General features: G+C 44.2%; 1 protein-coding gene and 1 pseudogene across 1 annotated transcript; one reads left to right on the forward strand and one right to left on the reverse strand.

Annotated features, from left to right (window-relative positions):
- Positions 1-4,347: 4,347 nt before the first annotated feature.
- On the reverse strand, positions 4,348-8,896 carry LOC146195787 (uncharacterized). The gene is made up of 3 exons (XM_084597920.1): positions 8,092-8,896; positions 7,635-7,832; positions 4,348-4,909 (listed from the first exon to the last, which is right to left on the reverse strand). Exons 1-3 carry the CDS (start codon positions 8,363-8,365, stop codon positions 4,491-4,493), a joined length of 891 nt encoding a protein of 296 aa, XP_084454046.1. The 5' UTR covers positions 8,366-8,896; the 3' UTR covers positions 4,348-4,490.
- Positions 8,897-10,707: 1,811 nt separating this feature from the next.
- On the forward strand, positions 10,708-12,661 carry LOC146195788 (uncharacterized; annotated as a pseudogene).
- The last annotated feature ends 856 nt before the right edge of the window (positions 12,662-13,517 follow it).

Consider the following 13,517-nt stretch of genomic DNA (forward strand, 5'->3'; position numbering starts at 1 on the left):
AATCAGTCGCCCATTTACCCTGACTCTCCTTTTTTTTAATTGGTACGTGGCTGGAGTCCTCCATGTCGAACTGACAGATGGCCCTGGTCCTACAAGTTGAGGAGTAATCTTATTCGATTTTTGCAAGCCTTTTGTTGATCTCATCGACAGCCTTGTCAGTTTGCGCAAGCTTGGTTTGCATAGTTTTCACTTCATTGAGAAGCGTGTTTTGGCCCAATCTAATTTCATCCAATGCGGTCAGTATCTCAGAAGACGCAGATAGGCAGTTTAAACATAAATGTGTGTGTCAACATGGTGTTTTGGCACTAGAGTGTGTATTACTCCAATCATGTGTGTTATTAATGAATGAAAAGGCACATAGGTAGGAATACTTTATTTTGACACAGAAGCTATGGGCAACGTGTGTGTGTTGCCATTATGCTCGTAAGTGAAGTGCAGACTTGCAAGTGTACTGTTGAGCCAGTAGCACAGGGAGCAGTCAACTTGGACCAGGGAATGCCATGCTTTGAAAGGTGGGCAGCTGTTGTGATCTATCGACTAGCATCAGTTACGTGCAGGATTGGCTGTCATGGGGAGAAAAAGAAAGTATGCAAGCTCAGAACAATAACAAAACACTCAGAGAAGTACCAAATTTAAATAAAAAGATAAAAGGACTGGAGACTATGCAGCAGTTCATATATTCTATAGTGATTTGCATATGGTCTCTACACCCTTAAAAATGAAAAAAGCACAAATTCTGAATTCATGACTTGTCAAAGGAACCAGACCAAAACAAAAGTGTGCACCATGTTGCATAGCTCAAGAATGAGCAAAGCCAAAACAGCGAAACGTTTACCCTAAGTAAGGCCAGTACTAGTGCTCTCTGCATGCGTGTGACAATGTATCACTGCAGTGCACATGCGCAGCAGAAATGGACACTTTGGGTGGTAAAGAATTAATATGAAGTTATCAACACTGGCCGCAGGCATCAGGGCAGCTGATTGTGCTTTAGTATAACGGAAGCATGCGGGCTTTGGTAGGTTGTGAAGCATATGAATAAACGTTGAGACATCTTGAAAACCTTGTGTGCACGTTTTCATTTGCTGCTGCATCCAAGAAGTTTCGCTTGCACTGTTCATTAGACAACATGCGTTGCTCTCGGATTGTAGCATTTGTCGACTACGCAGCTTGATTCCAGAATTGCGACTGAATCAGCTGTGGACTTTTCATTTTCTACCCTTGCAAAATCCTTCCTATGGGCTGTGAAGAAGAATTGGGAACTGTTCCACCCAGATGTAGCCTCTCGCCCTTTATAACGCACATGATGGCAGCCGCAAGCCATTTTGTGCCAAACAGTAGTTTCCATACAGGTAACAAGAAGTTCTCAAACTATGTGACAAGACCACAGCTGTTTACTTTGAGGGTGCCCACAGCAAACAGGCAACAACCACAAGATGGCCAAATCCCTTACCGAACTGCAACACCACAACAGTTGCTATAATGCCAGCATCATAAAACCCCGGGCTGTCTTTGTTATACAGTCCTCATCACAAATACACCAGTTCATGTTGTTAAGGAGGCTGTCCGTGAACATCATACTTCTCAAAGCAGCTAAAAAATATTGCAGAGACCAACACGACTTTAAGTGCAGTAGCAGCACTAATTACATTCAATGTGTTAATGGAGTATAGACACCCTGAAACAGATGAAACAAAAAATTAATTATAAATTATTTAGCAGTTGAAGATGAAAACCGAGTGATGATCTGTACAGAGTATGTCTTGCATGTCGTTAACAAGCAAAATGCGACCAAAATTAGGTGCATATCCTCCTCTAAGATGAAGTGCTGCACTGGCAGTGCGAGTACCTCCAGTCAAAACGCTTTCAGGTGCCATCATCCATGAGATGGTGTCCCAATAACAACCGGAATTTTCATAATGCAGCGGTTTTATCTTTGGCAGCCATTTTTCACTCTTTCCAATGGATGCAATCCCCCACAAAACTCCAAACTGAAGACATCAATTCAGTCATGCAGAATTGTCAATAATGACCCGAACCACAGACCAACTTGGAGAGGTGGAAGCAGGCTCGAGCACTTTGAAGCTATAAAACAGGAGTTTTGGAGCACGCTTCTAAAGTCAAATGGTTTTAATAGCTGAAATTTTAATACCTGACATACCAAAATAACCTGTTTGATTCCTTTTTATTCAAAGATCAGTGCTTTGCTGAAGATACAAGACTAACAGCCAAAATATGTACAGATCTTTAAAATAGCACAAATGACCTTTGCAACAGTTTGGAACAAACTAGCAGAAAATGCAATGCTTGTTTCTATACTTAATGCCCGAACGATAAGTTTAACTAAAAGCGTGACTATTTTAGCGTGAGAAATGTGGACTATACCACTATGTGCTCAAGCACCACCAGACTAGTTCGGAGTTCACATCAATAAGCAGCACATTTCCACTCCCTATCTTGTGCATATAATTTTTTTTATCCATGCTTGTTCTGATAAAATTTCCAAGGCACTGGTCAGTAATCCCTTCAGTGAGGATAGACTGCACTCCAGGGTAGCCCTTTCCTCCTTCAGATGCCCTACTCTATGGCCTTCTGTCAGTGAGTGGCTTCTCACGTTTTCGCTTGAGTGGCACCGGAGCTTCCTTAATTTTGTCACGGCAATGATAGGCCCTCCATGCCTGCTCAACACTTGACATTTCTAATGATTGACACCTTCATAGTGTCACACCCATAACACTGTACGTTTTTGTCTGACGTATGTTTGACAAGCTTATTATTAACAAAGAGGCTCAATGAAATAGATCTACGACATTAACCCCCGTATTCACAAACCTACCTGGCCCTTATCTTTAGTGCCCCTTCTCTTTGCAGCTCCTTAACGCCTTTCATAAACAGGCCTTGCCCTTAGCGGCCTCCTTTAGCCCAACTTAAATTTCACGTAAAGGGAGCCATTTAAGGTACCGTCCCAGGCACCTTATGGCTCAGAATTCAACATGGCGGCGTACTACGATGACAGCTTCAGCGAGTTCGCCGATTTTGTCCGCCGCTCAGAAGATACCATGAATGAAGCATACAGTTTTGCGCACGCGTTGCGGCGCAACCTTAGGGATCGCCAGAATCCAATAGAGGTGTACAGTAACCAGGAATTCCTGGCAAGGTACCGCTTTTCCAAGACTGCTGTGCTCGAGCTTCTGCCTATGTTGCCACTGCACCAGAACACAGACGGACGTGGTTGCCCTGTGCCGCCGTTATTGCAACTGCTGGTGACGCTGCGTTTCTACGGAGCGGGGACTTTTCAAGTGGTCTCCGGAGACCTTGTCAATGTTTCACAGCCGACAGTTTCCCGGGTTGTATTGCGAGTGTCAACGATGATAGCCGCAACTTTGTATCCGGCACTAGTAAAGTTCCCTGAAGCTGGAAACATGAATGGAGTCATGTATGACTTTTACAAGATTGCACAGTTTCCCAGGGTGACGGGTTGTGTGGACTGCACGCACGTGCGTATCAAGAGCCCGGGCGGAGACGACGCGGAAGTATTTCGAAACAGGAAGGGATACTTCTCAATCAATGTGCAGGTAAGTGAAATGTGTACATATGTGTAGAGGGGCCAGAAGCTGCTGCTTTACGTCGTCTGCCTATTCGCTGCGGTGTGCGGCTGCGACGTACGCAGTAGCATTTTAAAAAGTGCATGCCACGCGGAAGAGTGGACGACCGTGCACTTTACTGCTGTTACAACGAAAACTTTGTACCCATGGTCATCCTAGAAAGGGCTTTTATATCAGGTGCAGAAAAACATGACAGCTGGAACAGCCATTTATGTCTTTTTTTTTTTTTTCACATGTTTACAGGCTATCACAGGACCTCAGCTGGAATTTTTCGATGTAGTTGCAAGCTGGCCAGGCTCGGCACATGACAGCAGAATTTTTGATAACAGCAGTGCAAGAGTTCGTTATGAAGGAAGTGTTCCTGGCATACTCCTTGGTGACATGGGGTATGCTTGCCGGCCATACCTTATGACTCCACTGAGAGATCCTGGACAGAGAGGCAGCCCAGAGTACAGGTAAGTGAATATACAAGTCACAATATTGTATGCCTACTCATCCAAACCTCAAATGTCTCTTTATTCAGGTATAACAAGTCGCACATAAGAACAAGGAACTCCGTGGAAAGGGCTTTTGGCGTATGGAAAAGAAGATTTCCATGCTTAGATATGAAGTTGCAAATAGAAACAACATCTGTAATCGTCATCACAGCGTGTGCTGCTTTGCACAACTTTGGCCGGACCCATTCACGCGAAGAAATGCCTCCTGCTCCCCCCCCACAGGCCATATCGGACCCTCAGCAGCCCTACGCCCCAGCTTTACAAGCTGAAGAGCCGCTTTCTGTTGACTTGGCGAGTGGCTTCAGGACCCGAGCAAGCATTATTCAGCAGTATTTTTCATAATGTGGCAAAGGAAAACAAGACACGCACACTCAATGTGCAAGATTTCTCTTTATTGGAGACTTTTTTTTTTCTGGGCAGCTATTTTCACGTTTATAAATTCTAACTTAGCTTTCTCGTTGCTGCATTTCAGCTCATGAAGTTCTTTTGTGTTCTTCATGTGGAGAGCATGCTCAGCTCTCATCAGTTTCATTTTCAGCAGGTGCTCCCTTCTCTTCCGCTTGTTGTCACTGTTGACGGCTTTCAGACGTGCACCAAGTTCTTCCTCAACAGCTGTCTGTTTTAAACACTTTCTGCGTTGAGCAGGAGCAGAAGCAGGAGCAGGAGCAGGTTGTGACAAAGATTGCGAAGAAGCTGGTGGTGAGTTTCCTGCTTGCACTGCAGCCCCTCTATCTTCTGCACCCTGCACATCCTCCATGTGGCTGCTTCCACCATCAGGGCTGGCTGGGGTGTCCCACTGATAGGACATATCTGTGAAAAAATTTGCAATTACTTTAACCTCAACTCTACATCACCACATGCATAAAACCTGACTGTGTAAACAGGACTTGCCCCAGTGAGCAGCTGAAAGTGGACCTTGCCGAGTACACAATTTCAAGGATTGTGCTTTATTTGTAGTTGTGGTAATGGTTAGTATGTGTGTTGTGCAATATGAAATGCAATAAATTATTAAGGCTACATCCAACCTATTCAGCTGGCTTTTTTGTTTTTACACTTATGAGTTGTAAGGCAATCTACTGGCGGTAGTTCTGGCTACCCTTGTAGAAATTTAAACACGCAAAATAATCAGTTTTCGCTGGGATTTGGTTAAGCTGGCTCTTTTTCTAGCTACCTGACGGGTAAGGCTGACTGGTGGCGTCGATACTGCTATCTGCAGGGCACAGTCAATAACAGCAGTGCACCCATTCGCTCATTCATGCTAGCTGTCACAGTGACTGATGCCCTGCGACTAGCCGCAGCTTCATATTCAACACGGGCTCTCACAGTGCAGAGCAGTAAGCATATGCATCACACTAGTGGAAGGCATTTGCAATTTACAAACAAGACATTTATGGCTCTCACGGTACGCTAAGAGGAGTATAGTTACCAGGAGAGAACAATTATTAGCAACCCATGATATGCTTGCACAGCATGCATACAGGTATTGTGTGCCACTTCTTTGGCTAAATGTAAACAGTGAACCTACAAATGAATTTTATACCCTGCAAACAGACTCCGATAAAAGCATGTGCAACATCTGAGAGTGTGATGACATGTTTTTGCAACCATTCGCTCATTCATGCTAGCTGCGGCTAGCCGCAGCTTCATATTCAACACGGGCTCTCACAGTGCAGAGCAGTAAATATGCATCACACTAGTGGAAGGCATTTGCAATTTACAAACAAGACATTTATGACTCTCACGGTACGCTAAAGAGGAGAAGTTACCAGGAGAGAACAATTATTAGCAACCCGTGATATGCTTGCACAGCATGCATACAAGTGTTGTGTGCCACTTGTTTGGCTAAATGTAAACAGTGAACCTACAAATGAATTTTATACCCTGCAAACAGACTCCGATAAAAGCATGTGCAACATCTGAGAGTGTGATGACATGTTTCTGCAACCATTCGCTCATTCATGCTAGCTAACACAGTGACTCATGCCCTGCGGCTAGCCGCAGCTTCATATTCAACACTGGCTCTCACAGTGCAGAGCAGTAAATATGCATCACACTAGTGGAAGGCATTTGCAATTTACAAACAAGACATTTATGGCACTCACGGTACGCTAAGAGGAGTATAGTTACCAGGAGAGAACAATTATTAGCAACCCATGATATGCTTGCACAGCATGCATACAGGTATTGTGTGCCACTTGTTTGGCTAAATGTAAACAGTGAACCTACAAATGAATTTTATACCCTGCAAACAGACTCCGATAAAACATGTTTCTGCAACCATTCGCTCATTCATGCTAGCTGCGGCTAGCCGCAGCTTCATATTCAACACGGGCTCTCACAGTGCAGAGCAGTAAATATGCATCACACTAGTGGAAGGCATTTGCAATTTACAAACAAGACATTTATGACTCTCACGGTACGCTAAAGAGGAGAAGTTACCAGGAGAGAACAATTATTAGCAACCCGTGATATGCTTGCACAGCATGCATACAAGTGTTGTGTGCCACTTGTTTGGCTAAATGTAAACAGTGAACCTACAAATGAATTTTATACCCTGCAAACAGACTCCGATAAAAGCATGTGCAACATCTGAGAGTGTGATGACATGTTTCTGCAACCATTCGCTCATTCATGCTAGCTAACACAGTGACTCATGCCCTGCGGCTAGCCGCAGCTTCATATTCAACACTGGCTCTCACAGTGCAGAGCAGTAAATATGCATCACACTAGTGGAAGGCATTTGCAATTTACAAACAAGACATTTATGGCACTCAGGTACGCTAAGAGGAGTATAGTTACCAGGAGAGAACAATTATTAGCAACCCATGATATGCTTGCACAGCATGCATACAGGTATTGTGTGCCACTTCTTTGGCTAAATGTAAACAGTGAACCTACAAATGAATTTTATACCCTGCAAACAGACTCCGATAAAAGCATGTGCAACATCTGAGAGTGTGATGACATGTTTCTGCAACCATTCGCTCATTCATGCTAGCTGCGGCTAGCCGCAGCTTCATATTCAACAGGGGCTCTCACAGTGCAGAGCAGTAAATATGCATCACACTAGTGGAAGGCATTTGCAATTTACAAACAAGACATTTATGACTCTCACGGTACGCTAAAGAGGAGAAGTTACCAGGAGAGAACAATTATTAGCAACCCATGATATGCTTGCACAGCATGCATACAAGTGTTGTGTGCCACTTGTTTGGCTAAATGTAAACAGTGAACCTACAAATGAATTTTATACCCTGCAAACAGACTCCGATAAAAGCATGTGACATCTGAGAGCATGAACATTCCAATATAATCTGTACATGAGCACAAAGCCAGAAAGAAGTGGTTGTAACACACACAAGCAGCAATTTCCAGTATTGAAATTCAGAAGGTTAATCAAGACATCCTGAAATCGAAGCATCAACAGTAAACACGCAGAGACCCCCCCCAGTCGTTAAGTTTAAAGCATGCCCCTTTATGCTCACCGCCACATGTAATCAACTAGGCCAAACAAATTCCCTGGCAAAACACGTACCGTTGGACAGTTCAAGCGGCTCCGCTTGCATTGTAGCGAGCAACGTTGCGACGCTCGCTGAGCACCCTGTTTGGGTGACTGTGTGGCGCCCGCGGTCACTGTCAAATTGATTTTGCAACTGCGTCGACAAGTGCGACGCTGCTGCCCCAACGCGCTCGAGTTCCTCCGTGAGATGACTGGCTGGCGCGCAGCCGCCTCCTGGGAAAAAAAAAGAAGAAAAAAAGCGTATCAGCGTTAGTGCTATAATTTGTTTTTTGCCTACAGTTGTTCGTAGTGCAAGACATCGTGAGCACCATATCCTCTAGAGATATGTGGCCACATGAAGCAAAATCCAAGCCCGCACGTGTATGATATTTCAGTCAACCGAAAAGCAAGCTAACACGGCTGAGGCGCAATAGTGCCGCATATAAAAACGCCTAAACACTAGCTTTACGGAAAAAAGAAAAAGCAAACTCACCTGTCGCAAACACTCCCTTGGTGTCATCGGCCTTTGCCTTTTTAAACTTTTCTTTTAAATTGTCCCAGCATTTTCGGAGTTGGTCGACTGTTCGAAAACGGATGTTGGACCGGCAGTTGAACTCGTCGGCGATCTGCTTCCAGGTTTTCTTTTTTCTGTCCAGGGAAACTGCATCTGTTTTTTTATTTTCCACAATCGCCACATACTTTGTGACAAGTTCAATTAGCACGCTTCTTTCTTCTTCTGTGAAGTTCACCCTCTTTTTCGGCTCCATCTACAAACACTACGCACAAACTGCTTGCAGAAACCAAAACAAATACGACGCAAAGGGCGCAAATGAAAAAAAGAAAAAAGAAATCCCAGACAAGAAAAAAAGCGTCCGCCTACGTCGAAAACAAACTCATAAAGAACGGGACGACGTGAAATCAACAAAGAAGTTATTGCGACGGCTATACTGCATGGTGGCCGGCCGAAGAATAAAAACGTCAAAATGAGAATATCATTTGCGCAACTTTTGTCATACTTACTTCTAAGCGTACTAGCAGTAGTATATTTCTTTATGTTTTGTCGTATGAATAAATTATACGTTTATTCCCAGATGATTCAAGCATAAAAATGTGCAAAGCCTCGCTCCCATATCACATGCACATTCGGATAAGAGCGCCTTTGGCAAGGCGCCCTTAAAAGCGCGTAAGGCTGGTTTATGAAGCGGACTTCAGCCTTTTTTTACAGTTCACTTTACACCATCCTTGCCGAAGGACCGCTTAGCGCGTTAAGGGAAGGAGTGTTTGTGAATACGGCGGTAAGACTGCCAGAAACGAGGCTCATGCTGGTCTTATTTATGGGATTTAACATCCCAAAGCAGCGCAGGCTATGAGAGGCTCATGCTCTCCTATTTAGTAGAGAAGGAAAAATATATAAAGGCCCTGTTACGACACAGGTATGCAGGCCAACAGAATGAAACTGAGGAAAGTATATAATTAACTAATAAAGAACAATCTGCATTGGTGATGAACGGTAATTAGCAGTGTATTTACTCTCAAATGAAAAATAACTCATTGCGAATTAGAAAAAAAAAACATGCCACCGTTGAGGTCCGAGACCTCCACATTATGCATCCCATGCTTTACAAACTTGCTACAATGATGGCTGTGCAATCTTTTACTTTCAAGCTATTTATATTGCATGTATCCCAACATAGAGAGTGTTCACCAGTGCTAAACTAAACCATAGCAGCAGATTTGGGATTGCCCTGTAAATAAACCAACAAGTTTGACAATTGGGCGAGTTGGTAATCATTGATTTTAAACCAGCCAAAAGACAAGACAGAGAAGCCAGCCTGATCTTGTTCGCTTCTATTCTCTGTATCATCGTTTGGCTGGTTTAAAATGAAATACAGCAAGTGCCAAGTAGAACATGATGTAGAGTGTGGTGTCTGAAGGGTTGTGTATGAACGAGCCGCGCCGGCGCGGCGCGTCACTGCTCGTAGCGTGCCCGATCTCTGCCAGGCAGTGAGACACGCGGATTCGGGCAGTACGGCCAGTTGACTCTTTCGTCATCCCATGATAACCCTGGACTTAGAAATTTGCTGAAAAAGAATGTATTAGTTTAGGCCGTTTACAGTCTCCAAGCACACCACGAAATACGCCAGCTGTATTGCATTTCGCTTCTGTTTAGGGCGGACATGGCTCTTAAAAGTAATTTCTAATTTTTGACCAAATTTGATAAAACCTGGTATTCTGATTTCGTTTCTTTCACTGATTTCAAATGTGTAATTATGTTTCGAATTGGCCAATTAGTTCAAAAGATAAATTAAATTGTTCATAATTTACAGAAACAATGAAAAAATAACAGCACTAAAAACATTCACTTGGACACTTTGCTAGGTACTAGAAAGTGTAATGAATACAATGTTATAGCAGTTCAAAGTTTTCAATTTTACTATAAATCGGACAGGAAGGCACGTTTGGAACAGTGAACCTTGAACTGCTATAACATCGCTAATATTTGTTATATAAAAGTGCGCCTAAAATTGTATTCGTTATGCTTTCTAGTACCTAGCAAAGTGTTATATTGAATTTTTTGTAGTGCGGTTATTTTTTCCTTGTTTCCGCAAATTATAAACAATTTCATAATTACATATTTGAAATCAGTGCAAGAAACTAAATCGGAATACCAGGCCTTATCAAATTTGTTGAAAAACGTAGGGAAAATAGCTTTAAAGGCCCACTGTCCACCCTCCGGTCGAAAGTATTCTCTTCCCCGGTGACTGTGAGACTTCGCCCCCAGAACGCAAGGCCGCAAAATGTTTTTGAAAAGAGCAACTAATAACGCAGTTACAGCCACCGCAATCACCCGATTCTGTCATGCCTCTCTCCTTCCGTTCCCTCGCAAAGGTTTTTCACTCTCCTGCCCGAGGTCGTCTAGCCTTCGCAATACAAATTCCCCTTCTTCCTCCGCGTTTGGCGGGAGGTGGGGCGTGGCTCTCCGCGAGCGCGAAAAAAAAAAAAACGGCCGAGGGAGCGCGCGCCGCTGGATTCAGTCTGGCCGTGGCGAGGGAAAAGCGCGCAGCGAGCGGTAGACACCCGTCCTCCCGTCAGTCAGCGAGACGGACCAATGGACGTCGTTTGCAGTACGTACATCATTATTGTGGCCCGTCGGGCCAGCACAGGAAACGGGAAAGCTGGCTTCCCGGAGGAGAGCATGAGAGAGCTTTGAATTCTATTTTCGATGCTTTGCGGCGCGCGTCACTAGCATTTTGCACAGGCTATCTACGGTACCTGATCGAAACACTGGGCTCCTTTGCTTAAAAGGGCCTTGCCTGGACAGTGGCCCTTTAAGAGCCATGTCCCTCTTAAAAGCAACCATTTTGGCCATGATTTCAATCCGTGAAATCTCATTCAATTAGAAAAAAATTTATGCTATCGGACTTCTTGCGAGGAGGCTTAATATTTAGACACCACGTGTAGCAAAATATAACTGATTAAAATCTTGAGGAAACGCAAAGTAGCTAATATTGTGCGTCTGTAGTCTTCACGCCATTCCGAAACTGCTGTTCGTCAATTGTAGGTATCACCTCCGTTAAAGAAAGAAAAAGCCAATATTCACGAATTAATGTATGTGTGAACTGGATGCAACGGCGGTAGAAGAAAGACAAGAAGCTCAGGTGACGTGCTCGCCCTGTGGTGTGCGAGAGATGCTGTTATATCATAGCTCACAACAGCTATGCCGCCAGGGCCGGCGCGTGTTCTGGCTGCAATGCTCTTGACGAACAATGCAGTTTGCATTGCAATGCAGTTTGACGAACAGGTCACGCAATCTTGGGTATCATGAGTGATTAAGAGGAGCTTTCGGCTGTAACTTACTCAATGCTCTTCCTTTTTTCTTGCAATGTTACACAGTGGACATAAACAATGACATAAGTGTGTAGGGCAAGAACTTTTAGTTTTCATAAGCATTGTAAAGGAATGCGACGCCTCAACTCAAGTGACCCATCTCGAGTCGTGTGATGGCAGCGTTCAGCACAAGCCAGAGGTTAGTATTAGGCACTGTGGCCCTGACCACAGAACCAGCTACTTCTCTGGTTATGACAGTGTTGTCATGTCTTTCTATGCATTGCAGGACTTGTGTACTGTCAGCACAACAGTCTTTGCAATGCTACTAACAATGTTTCCCCCGTCATCGTAACGTCTGAGAATAGGCTGCTGTTGTTCCTGATGAAGCTGAAGCTTGGTATTAGCTATTCATCACTAGCTGTATTGTTTTCTGTGAGCGAAACGTCAGCATCACGCCACTTCAAAAGCATTTTAAAGACACTTGCTGTTGCAATAAAGAAATGGATTTTTTGCCCTCCATCATGTGTTATCAAGGCCACTATGCCAGAAAGTTTTAAAGTGCACTATCCTGGATGTACAATGATCATTGACTACACTGAAATACGTAGAGCAGCCACCTACTGTGCAGCAAGAAAGAGTTCTGTGTTCTAACTACAAAGGAGCATATACTTCAAAATTTTAGTGGGTATAACACCAGGAGGCATGATTTGTTTTCGCTCCAAAGCTTACGGTGGTCGACTGTCTGATGCATATATCAATGTAGATTCTGGTTTTCTCGACCTTGTGCATTCTGGGGATACAGTTTTGGCAGACAACGGCTTCCCAGGAATCCAAACAGTACTAGGAAATCAAAATGCTGTGCTTGTCAGGCCACCCTTTCTTAATGTCACCCAGTTCACACCACAAGAAGTTAGGGACACCTACAATATTGCTGAGGTGAGGATACATGTTGAAAGAATGATTCAGAGAATTAAGGTATATAATATTTTGAACGAGGTGCCAACTGAGCTTATTCCATGTATGAGTGATGTTTTTCATATCTGCTGTGTGCTAGCAAATCTCCAGCTCCCGATCATTAAATGCAACCAGCGGCAACAGGGATCTGCAACATCCACATCATGAGCCATACACTTCATTGGCCTCATTCTGGTTTGCACAAAACAAAATAAGTTTGAGAGAACTTCTTATTGGGCTAGTTGGTGTTTATTCATTATAAAATAAAGGCGCCAAAACAACACGCACTCACACAAGAAAAGAAGAATGGGACAGAGTGCCGAGCAGAGAGGCGCTCTGTTCCGTTCTTCTTTTCTTGTGTGTGCATCTTGTTTTGGCGCCCTTAATTTATAATAAAACTAATAAGTGTTAGGGTTTGGTTTGGTTTTTGGGGTGTAACATCCCAAAGTGACTCAGGCTATGAGAAAGGCCATAGTAGAGGGCTTAGAAAATTTCTACCAACTGTGGTTTTTTAATGTGCACTGACATCGTGCAGCACACGGGTGCCTTGCTTTTCACCTTCATCGAAAACCAGCTGCCGCGGCTGGGATTCGATCCTGCATCTATGGGCACAGCAGTCGAGCACTGTAACCACTGCATTACCGCAAGATGACCTTTGCAGCCAAAGGCAGCCCAAATTAATTCAAGACCTCTTGCTAAAACAGTAGTTAGACTGAGGCTCCCCTAACATTTATTAGGGGAGCCTCAGCCTGCTAACTACTGTTGCAGCAAGAGGACTTGTCTTGGGCTGCCTTTGGCTGCAAGGGTTATTTTATTGACACGTTGGTAGAGTACTAGAAGGGTCTGAGTGGGACGAACGCGGCGCTCAAAGCGAGGCGCTGGCTGTTGAGAGAAGAGAGGGCGCTGTGGTCGAACTAGATTGGCTGGACGCGCCGTCCGGCACTGCACAAGCTGTGCGCTGCGGCCCCTTGGCCCATGCCTTGGCCTTGTCTAGGTGTACGTTTTTTTTTATTCAAACAGGGGGTCATCGGCGCAGTGGTGCAAAAGATAGGTCCCCGTGGTGTGTTTCGAAACGCTTGTAGTCGTCTTGACAAAAACCAGAAATTGGTCATCCCCCCCGTGTGCGTGTTAGGCGAG

The sequence above is a fragment of the Amblyomma maculatum genome, chromosome 3, assembly GCF_055883805.1.
Source record: "Amblyomma maculatum isolate TAMU_Amacu chromosome 3, ASM5588380v1, whole genome shotgun sequence".
NCBI classification, from domain to species: domain Eukaryota; kingdom Metazoa; phylum Arthropoda; class Arachnida; order Ixodida; family Ixodidae; genus Amblyomma; species Amblyomma maculatum.